This window comes from Stegastes partitus, unplaced genomic scaffold (genome assembly GCF_000690725.1).
Source record: "Stegastes partitus isolate 25-593 unplaced genomic scaffold, Stegastes_partitus-1.0.2 Scaffold1458, whole genome shotgun sequence".
Classification (NCBI taxonomy): domain Eukaryota; kingdom Metazoa; phylum Chordata; class Actinopteri; family Pomacentridae; genus Stegastes; species Stegastes partitus.
Genome location: NW_007579189.1, coordinates 62,388 through 72,971, shown reverse-complemented (window position 1 = coordinate 72,971; position 10,584 = coordinate 62,388). Strand labels below are relative to the sequence as shown.

Sequence of the window (10,584 nt, the reverse complement as noted above, 5' to 3'; positions counted from 1 at the left end):
AGAACATGCAAACTCCACGCAGAAAGATTCCGGTGCCCCCACCGGGACGCGAACCGGCAACCTTCTTGCTGCGAGGCAACAGTGCTACCAACTGCTTGGCCAGTAGTTTATTGTAAAAATGTTGACGTATATGAGGGTTTATCAAAAAAAGCTACACAATTTTACTTATAAAAATAAAAAACTATAGTGGTAAAACTCTGCCTTGACAGTCTGACTCAGGAAGAACAACTCTCTCAGCACAACCATGTGAATGTTGAAGAAAACAACAAGCAAAACTCTCCTTTTCTCACTCTGAAAACTGCAGTTTCTTCTCCTGATGGTAGCTGCAGACCACCCTCTCGACATGATGCTTTCCGTTTCTGCGTGTCCACGAGGGTATGCATAACGCAAATCTCCTCATCCACCCAAGTCTGCGGAACTTTGCAAGCAGCCCAAAATTTGCAACTGTGCAGACTTTTCCTTGTTATGAGGAGATACTGTCTGCCACCTACATATTTATAATTCATCCTTGAAAGAGTTGTAATTGAAGCAGCTGTGGGCTGCACAGTGGCTCACAGCTAGAAAATCCCTAGTTCATGTCCCGGTTAGGATGCCTGAATGTGAGTGTGCTTGGTTGTCTGTCTCTAAGTGTCACCCTGTGATGGACTGGCTACCTGTTCAGGGTGTCCCCTGCCTTCACCCTGAGTCAGCTGGGTGGATTAAGCAGTGTATAGATAATGATTGGATGGATGAAGCAGTTGCCAGACTTTGGAGGAGATTTCATTTGTACATACTTTCCATACTATCAACAGAGCTCAAACACAGTGGGAAGTTCTAAATCCTGTGCTATGTTGGCCAACTGTGCTTGGCACACCTCAGGACTAACCCTTAATACACTACTAGCTGCTATATACTGTCATAGGAGGCCTTTCAGAAACATGTACGAGAGCTCTGAGTGTTTTTCTGTGTTTCATATGAAGGACAGTGTGTAAAAACTGTGTGTGTGTGTGTCCACTTTCTGCTTTCAATGTCTGCATCGATCTGTGCACATGAATGCAGAAAGCAGGAATTAGCCCTCACCGTAGAGTTTGGGATTGTGCCACTGAAGGGCAGAGAGAAAAAGAGAAGGAGGAGCCAGCTGGAGCTCATCCTGTTGTGACATCACAGCAGGCTGCAGTCCTGAACTGCTCGTTCAGAGACACTTCATGATCAAAAGAGAAAGGAAATAGACAAGGGGAAGGTCTTTTCTCACATTCTGTGGGTCTCCAGACACACTGGGACATGCAGTTCTGTTTAGAAATAGTGAAACACTGGATAATACTAGATACAGCCCCTTTAAAGATTTAAATGTGTCTCTTTTGTTGGTCATCATTATTATCATTATCATCTTTAAAAAAAAATAAAAATCTCCAATTTTTACTGAAATGTTTTAATAACACATCAGTGCACATACTACATTGTCAAAAAAATCAGTTTAGCAGTTTTTGAGTAAAGAATGCCTGAAGTCACCGCTTTGTTTCTGTTTTCCAGATCGCTATTGAGAAATACAACGCAGATCTCTCGGCACTGACAAAGACATGCGAGGAGATGAAGAAACTCTACTCTGTCATACTGGTAATCCTTGAGTTATTATTTCAATATCTCTTTTGTATGGCTTCAAAGATGAATGGTCTCCTGTTCTGGTAGTGTCTAGATGGCCCTCTTCAATTATTTGTCATCTTATCTCCCCACTCTACACTGGAAGAGTACATATATTTCAAAGGAAGAAGCCCACAAGGTTACTTCTTTTGCACCTGGCGTCCTTGAGGATTTATACAAGTATGTATTGCGTCTCCTGTACAATTTATAGCTATGAATGATCTTGCCTACCACAGCTGATTAGCAGCTTTGAAATATGCAATACTGTCTCTTTTGGATAATATCTTGTGGATTACCAAACAATTGTCACGGCAGCCAGGAAGTGTGAGGGACAAGTTCATCCCGACCCTTAATGTGCGATGTCACATAAATGAATGCTCTACAGAAGATTAAAAGCTGTTAGATCACCCTGGTGAGTTTCTGATGCGCTTGTTCAAAAAAAAAAAAAAAAAAAAAGCAAGAAAGCATACCACAACATTTTTTCTCTGGCTTACAGCTTTTATGGTTTATGCTGTATTTGCTTGTTGTGCATTTTGTGACATCTTATTTTAAAAAATGTCAGCGAAAAGTTGCATTCCTTCAAAACCGGACCATTTAGAATTGATGGTATAGACTGGAAGTAGTGATATTCTGAAATTAGTTTTGTCTGAGGACTGTTTTTGCTGTTAAGCATTTGTCCTGGCACAAGATCGTTCATAAAGAAAACTCCTCTGTCACACATGTCATCAGATTTAGTGGAGGCACTGATCCCTATGTATTCTTTTATCACACTGTCCATAAAGGAGAACATTTTCTTCGCTCACTAACCTGGTTAGATTAGGTTTATAGAGCTCAATCTCACTTTGGACATCTTAACAGGTGCTATGTCTTTTGTTTTTATAGAGTCCACCACCAAAAGCAATCAATACAAAAGTAGTGCCTATTTTCTCATCTTTCCCATATCTCTATGAACAATCCATCATCATAGAGAGTCCACTTACCCTTCCTGCTGTATTTGAGTGCTGAGATATGATAGCATTAGCTGTGAGCTTTAGGCCTGGTAGGGAATTGTGTTATACTAGATCCACAATTAGATTCCTGTGCACTCCAATGATTCATACAGGAGTAAACAAAGGGGGACCTTCAGCATCTCTTTCATGTATTTCTTTGTGACTGGTGAGGATTTAAAATCAGAAATTCAAAAGGGTCATTTAATGGCTTTTACATGTAATATTCAGGCCATCAGAAGTTAAAGTTAAAATTTTGGGGAATATGCATATTTGCTTTCTCTGCAAGAACTGGACAAGATGATGCTTTTATATTTGTATGGTAAATATAAACCTGCAGCCATCAGATGGTAAGCTTAGCTTAGTACCATACAGCTCGACTGACTGTAGCCACTGCACCTGGCCAAATGGTTGGACAACAAACCCTCTGCACATTACGTACCAGATAAATATTGTGTCTCCTTGATTTTCCTTGTAAGTCCTCACACTTGTTAGTTATAGCAATTAAAATATCTACACAAGCTGTGTAGCGAAAGCAACATGTTAGCAGAGCAGCAGCTTCAGTCCTGGGCCTGTGTATACACAAAACGTGTTCAGGCCCCCCGGCGAATGTAGGTCACCTGTGTTTTGGGAGTACTTGCAGCCTAACACACAACAACACAAGTTAACATGAGTAAAACAGAAGAAACTAGATTTGTAAGACTGTAAAAATGTGCTTTCTGTTGTTGTTGTGTGTATGAATGAAACATGAGCTGTTACGGCGCTTGTGTGGACAGCCGGATTGATTAAAATAGAAGTGTATTTGTTCTGTACGATGCATGAGGGATGAATGAGTGAAAAGTGCTTCTAAAACTCTTCCCATGTGGCCTAGCCCTACGAGAGCTCATGGTTGGTGCTCAGCTCGTAAGAGGTCTAGTCATGAGAACTTAATCAATGTCATAAAGGTTCAATAGATTTTTCCAGTTAAAGTAATCGCAGAGTGCAGCTCAGAAACCAATGAGCCAGTTTTCCTGCAAATATCACCTTTCTCGGAGGCGGGCCACTCCCTGTCAGGAGGGCTAGCAGGTTAGCATCTAATTTGGGCGGAGAAGTCGGGTCAGTCGAAGACAAGGCCTTGGAGCGGCATCCTCGCTGCCGATCTGCATTGGGTCGAGCAGAGAACACGGCTGGATCAAAAGTGCAAAAAGTGGGCTAAACTTACATTAAAGCAAAACATCATATGCACGAACTGCTATCTGCTTCTAATTTAAACACAAAATCACGGAGCAATGAAGAAACGCGTCTCACATGCTGATGAGGAAATTTTCCTCCTGCAGCTCGAGCTTTTCATTTCTTGAACAGATATTAGGCTGGTATCAGTCCTCTCATCTCAGGAAAGCACATAAGCATATTTTTTCAAAACACGTGGAACATTCAAAAGATAAATCCCAATTTATTTCAATATTAGCCTAATCTTTACAGATTACATTATTATCTCCCGGTTTTTAACATAAATCACTCCTCCAAGTTTTATTAAAAATGGTCAGGTGGTGTAGTGGCTGTGGCCTTTTAAAGTTTAACAAGTTGACCTTTACCTGTAGTGTCCCCTTCAGGCCAGGAGTAATATTTTAATCACAAGGCACAGCTGCCAAAATGTAGCATCATCCCTGCATGTTCGATCAGTGGTGGAAACTTGAGACAGTTAATAGATTAATTTCTGGTGATTTTTCACATCTTAGTTAGAAATGTGACTTTTCTTCTTTAAATATCAGAACAAAGTGCCATCAAGCATCTTTAATCCATGTTTTGCTGAAATCAGAACATAGTGCAGTTTGTAGTTCAGTGACCCACCTGTGTCCCTATCCTTGTCACCTTAAATTGTGCATCTAAAACATCCCAAAAATGCAATCAACCCCTTCAGGGAGCATTAGAGAAAATGATTAAGGCTGATGGTGCTGCGGTGTAGTGCAAGGAAGCATCAGGTTAGGGAAAAGGCATCCCACTTAGTCACATGTCACGGGGGAGGAAAGAGAGAATTCCTAATGATGCCCTTAAATAGACAACATGCAAATTTATTAAACATAGAAGGAGCTCATGAAAATTTTGAAGCGTTGATTTTGCAGATGGCTTCATTTTTTTTTTCCCTGTTTGTTACTCTGGAGGCATCATTTTAAAAACCGTTCCAAGTGCTAAATAAAAGGAGACGTTTTATGTAACATCCTGCAACGGCCTCTCTTATTTCTATTTCTTTGATGGATTTTCACAATAACTCAACAGTAAAAGCCGACAGCTTCTGTGTGTCCCATGACCAGACTGTCTTCATACAATGCACATCTTTGATACACCATGTCAATAAAACATGATATAACAAAATCGATTCCTCCTCAGCAACTGCAGCTTTTAATCTTGCTGCTTCAAGGAAAAAACGCAATCCAAAACATGAAAGCTGATTCAAGATGCCTCTGTTAGGTGTAATGAACACATCATTGTCAAGTCTTGTCGCTTTATTTGTATTTATAAAGTTAGCAGCCGCCATACCATCATTATGTTTGATTTAAGGACATTCTATATGTTTATTTAGTGCTTGCAGAAAATAAAAAGAGGGGATTAAAGTATAGTATTAGTAATCTTAATTTATATTTTCAGTTTTTAATACCTTCCACTGTTGACATTGGTGGATTCAGGATACCAATTTATGCATTTCAGATGCCAGTTTGGAGATAAAGGAGTTCTGAATAATCAAACCTTTTTGATTTTATTTATTTTTTTGTAGCTTAGCGTCTGCCACCACGGTACGGTACACATGCAACCAACAGTCAATCTCATTATCCTTCTTATCCTCACTCGTTAAAATGAAAACACACTGATTCAAAGAGTAACACTCCCTTTATTTCTTCTAAAGCTTTTTTTTGGAAACGCATCTGTAAATTGGGTTTATTGGGTACAGCATGTGTTCGTAAAAATGCCCGGAAATGTTTAAGATGCTCAAAAACACAATGAAGCAGATCAACTGAACAGGCCGTGCAGGAGATTATGTCATTTAAAATGAGTAAAATAAAAAGCCTTTTGCCCCAGTTAATGTGTAATTTTGAGCATTCCTGGCAGAGTGCTGGGAGAAGAGTATGCAAATGCACTAATCTGCACATCTGATGTGAGAGTGTAATATTAGTGGAGAGAACAGGTGTTTATCAGCTAACATCTTTCTTTTGCTACCAGGGACTTTGCAGAAAGCATCTTACACCTGTGCAAACATTTCAGAAATGTCAGGGGACGCAGAAATACAAAGACGCTCATCGTCAGCGGTTACATTTTGAGCTTTTGGAAGAGTTAAGGGACATTTTACAGCCAGTGTAGGTATTCTGCAAATTATCTGTGCCAAATTATCCTTAAGGCAATTACAGTACTGTTTAAATTATATCTAAAAACTGTGCCATGAGAAACCCTTTTCTTTTTTTTAAAAAAAGAATATTTAAATGTGACTTTTTAAATGAAGGATGGGGAGAAATTTAGTTTGTTATTGTTCCATTTTTCCAGTTTTACATAAGGTGATCTATGGTTGCATTTAACATGGAATCATTCTTCATTCACTCAGATGTGTCAAGGACTTACTCTGTAACATTTTGGCAGAAAAGGCCCTGCTCTTTCAAGGAGCTTCCAACTTGCAGCAACAAGGTTTCTCCTGGGAAAGTGTTTTCCTTTGCATCATGTGGATGGCCACGTATGTTGTTTATCTGGCAACAGGATGCACTGTAGGAACACATTGTGATGTTTGGGGTGATATTCTGCTGGGTCTGTGAAGATTCTCAGTCATCCAGTTCATGGTTATTCTGGTACTCACAGAACTCAAGCAAGTCCAGTTGCTGTGCTTAATCTACCAGAATATTCTGCTGGGAAACCTTGAGTCCCGGCATTCATGTGGATGCTGCTTTCACTCCTACCTCTGCATTGTTGCACAGCTTGTACACCCTTCATGGCAGCGGTATTCCCTGAGGACACTGGCCTCTTTAAGCAAGATAAAGCCCTCTGCCATGCTGCAAACATTGCTCAGGATTGGTTCAAGTAACATGACACAGAGTTCAAGGTGTTGACTTGAGTTCTGAGTTTCCAAGATCACAATCTGATCAAGTATCTGCTGGAAAAACAACTTCCAGAATTTAAAGCATCTGCCACTAAGGCCTGATAACACAGGACACCTTCAGAGGTCTGTGGCGTCCATGTCTTGATGACTCAGAGCTGTTTTGGCAGCACCAGACGGAGCTACACAATATTAGGCGGGTGGTTTTAATGCTGTGGCTGATCGCTGTAAGAGATTTCGCAGCAAAGCTTGCTTTTTATTAAGCTGAGTACACATTTCTCCACACAGACATATGTGACTTTGATTAGGCAGCTTGAAACTTGAACAAATTGTGGTTCTTTGGCTCTGCCATTGACTAAACCGACGACATTATTTCTGCCTACAGAGCAGATGTCTCCAGAAAGCCTCAATCTGTCCAAACCCACCACAAGTAGCTGTTTTGGCCATGAATATTTAATCAGAAAGGAATAATTTGAAATCCTGGGAACCATAGTAGTTTGCTTTCTTGCTGGGAATAAGATGAGAAAATATATACCACTGTTACATCTCTGTGGTAAATATGAAGCCACAGCCAACAGTCAGCTTAGCGTGTTGTCTAGGCTTAACATAAGGACTGGAAAATAGGGGGAAAAGTTAAGAAAGCTGCCAACTAAAACCTCTAATGTCATAAAACGTATAAATATCTTGTTTGGGTACAAAAAGTAAAATGTAAAGATGGAATTAGAACAGTTTATCATGTTATGGGGGCTACGTGTGAGGCAAAGGAATCTCATCCCAAGTATGTTGAAGGCTGTTTAATATCATTAATAGCGCCATTACTATCATTAGCACAGGAAACTGTTTGACATCTGTGCTTTTATTACACATGTTGGTTTGATCGTAACCTTATGAAGAAAAAAAACATAACATAGAGCAAGGAAAGAGAGTCAGCAGCATATCTTGACTCCGAACATCAGTCTGCACAGTCAACAGCATGAAATAAGCCAATTAGCACACTTAGCCGCGGTGACCTCTTCTCATAAAATTTGACTTGAGAATTACAAACATTTGTATGCCAGTGACCCTTAACTGCCCAGGTTTAAGTATTAATTTGGCAGTACATGTCTACCTCATTGCATAAGTGCACTCAAGGACCGGATTGCATGCTGAGGCAGTATATGAGGTAATTACATCAAAAGACCATTGTTCAAAAGAATACGCACGACCCAGGCAGCAATTCACTAATGAAAGCGAATGCAGGAGTTAATTGTCAAACAATTTTTACCAGCTCAAAGGTCTCCGGAAGTGTAATTGCTGTTATACTAAAGTTTATAATTTCCAAGCAGCTAATCCTGTTTTTTTTTTGTTTTTTTTTCTTTTGTCCAGGTTAAATTTGGAGAACCGGTGGACCTAGACTCTCAGGAGCTCTTTGGGCTGATCTGTCAGTTCGTCCATGACTTCAAGGGGGCTCATGCTGAAACTATATGATACTGGACAGAATACATATTAGCAGCCACTGACACTGCAGTTTTAAGATGCCTATTAAAGTTAAGAAAGATTTTTTTTTTTTTATCCACAATTCAAAAAGATTAAGCGACAAAAAATATACTGTTGGATATAACTTATATAGCAGGAATTAAAGATGATGGAGTAATAAGGTTATTTGTTTTTGTTTTTTTTTTAGTTTTTCTCTCCTATGTTGTTGTACAGATATTTTTATTCTAGAATGGGGAAATATTGTATAGCGATCATGTGCCTTAATGACAGGTTGACTATGTCAGTGGAAATCAGTCTTGTGAAAATAAAACTGATCGACGTCACGTGATTCCTTGTCAGCGGCTGGTTTGATTCGGTCTGGCTTTCTGTTTACTGACGTTTGTTTTGAGACAAATCAGTAATGAAGCATTCGAAACCCCTCGGCTCTACGAAACACTCAGATGCTGAAGTGTGCTGCGAATACCCACAGCTCTCTGCTGGCAGAGGAACAAACTAGACAACACTTCAGAGGCCAGCTGAGGCGGGCGTACTTTGGGTGTGTGATTATTTTGAACATTCAATCGTGCTTTGTTCGGGGACATTTCCTCTCCCGCCGCTCCGGGAGACGCTCCAAGGCCGCCTGTGATTCCGGACCACATCTGCACTGTGGCAATGACATGATCAACAGCACAAAAAAAATCCTCTTCAAAAGGTAGAAAGGTCTTTTTTAGTCCTGGTTAGAACTGATTTATGTGCTTTTGTGTGTCTGACATTTTAATCAGTTAACATGAAGAAAAAAAAAATCTGTTTGTAGTTATAGCTGTGAACCATAATGGAATAATGAATGAGACCCCTCACCGAGCAAGAAAAGTTGCAAGCTCGCCTCTTAAAGGAGAAACCAATGATTTTAATTAAAACTTTGTATCTGCTGGAACTAGTGATTCATTAGCAGGAAACATATACAGCGATTTCATTAAATGCTTCCTTTGCAGAGCTTTATCGTACTCTTTTTCATTTCTAATTCAGTCAAAATTGTAACTGGATGGACCATAACGTGGTCTATGTGCTGCTTTTGAAATTAAAACGAGATAAGTGATCTAACATTGAGAGTGTGCGCAACATCAACAATAAAAGCTCCTTCAAATCATACAGGATTCCGCTTTTCGCTTTCGCTTGGGAATTAATTTTGCTTTAACAGGAAATACAATGATTGTTTACTTATTCTCTTGCTGTTGCTCCACACTACCTTTCAGTTGCACTTCTGCAGGTCATTACTGGGTTGTAGGAGAAATTTAAGACATCTGATTTTATTGTTTTTTCATTCAGAAAGTTTGTATGTGCTCTCATGTAGCACCTTCAAAGCCACGGGAGCGTTTCCCTCCCCCATACTTAATATAGAGCTGGGATTCTTTACAGTATCAGTTCATTAACAAGCAGCTGAAGTAGCGCTGGTGTGATGGTGTTATTCTTTATATTATTGCCACTGTGAGAACAAATTATCAGTAACATGTTTGCAGCTCAAGACAAAGTTTCACCTTTGTTTTTTTTCAGACTGTTGTTTGGCACCCCTGGAGCTGCAAACTATAGTTACAGTAGACATCAGTGTCAAGGTTTGATTACAGCATTGCAGTCATCTTAATGCCTGTGTCGTGTGATAAATCAATTTTAAAAGTCAGTACGGGCACATACCTTATGGAAATTAGTATGTAGTGCCATGTTGGACTGCATTTCTATTTTGGGCAAGTTGGTTCTGAGTTGCACTGCCTGCTTAATTGGCAGCAGAGGGACTAAAACAAATTCACAGTGGACCAAAGTAAACTTGCTCAGGGTCACATTTCAGCAGCTTCAGTGTACCTGCCGAATCCTTTAAAGCTGCTCTAATCAATATTTTTATATAAATAATGGATCAAATGACTATGTGTAACGTGAAAAGTGTCACTTTTAGTAAAAACCCTCAGAGAATAATGTCCAGACTCTGCAGATCTGCACTTCTTGAGTTCTTTAAGTCTCTGTAAGCTCAATGCTTTGATTTTTAGGGCCCATATCTTTACTCTCGTCACTTTAATCAATCCTGTAATCGCAAACTGAGCTCCGATAAATGGAGAGAGAACTACATGTCCATAACAAAATGACAGACAAAGTCAGCAACTACCCATAGAAAGTGTATAACGCATTCATGAAGCCTCTTGTTCTGACAAAATAAAGGCAATGCAGAAGTGGCTTTAACCTGCATTTTTCCTAACAGCCAGCAGGACTCCTCTGGTTGCAAAAAGAAGTTAGATTGTATAGAAGTCTATGAGAAAATTATTCTACTTCTCACTTAATTTAACACCTCAATAGACATTTTCCTAATACATTCCTAATACAATATTTTATCTAATACAGCATGATTTTCCTTTAGAAAATTCTGGTTCCATTTATAAGAAAATAGAAGATAAAGCAGGGTATGTTTTAGGGTGTGGCTACAGTGTG

General features: G+C 39.6%; 1 protein-coding gene across 1 annotated transcript in view; it reads left to right on the top strand.

Moving 5' to 3' along the window:
• LOC103370647 (formin-like protein 6) overlaps positions 1–8,461 on the top strand; it is a 58,026-nt gene extending 49,565 nt beyond the window's left edge. Inside the window, exons 16-17 of the mRNA XM_008299768.1 lie at positions 1,510–1,593; positions 8,023–8,461. Coding sequence (XP_008297990.1) covers positions 1,510–1,593; positions 8,023–8,124 — 186 coding nt within the window. The 3' untranslated portion in view covers positions 8,125–8,461. The remainder of the gene's footprint in view (positions 1–1,509; positions 1,594–8,022) is intronic.
• The last annotated feature ends 2,123 nt before the right edge of the window (positions 8,462–10,584 follow it).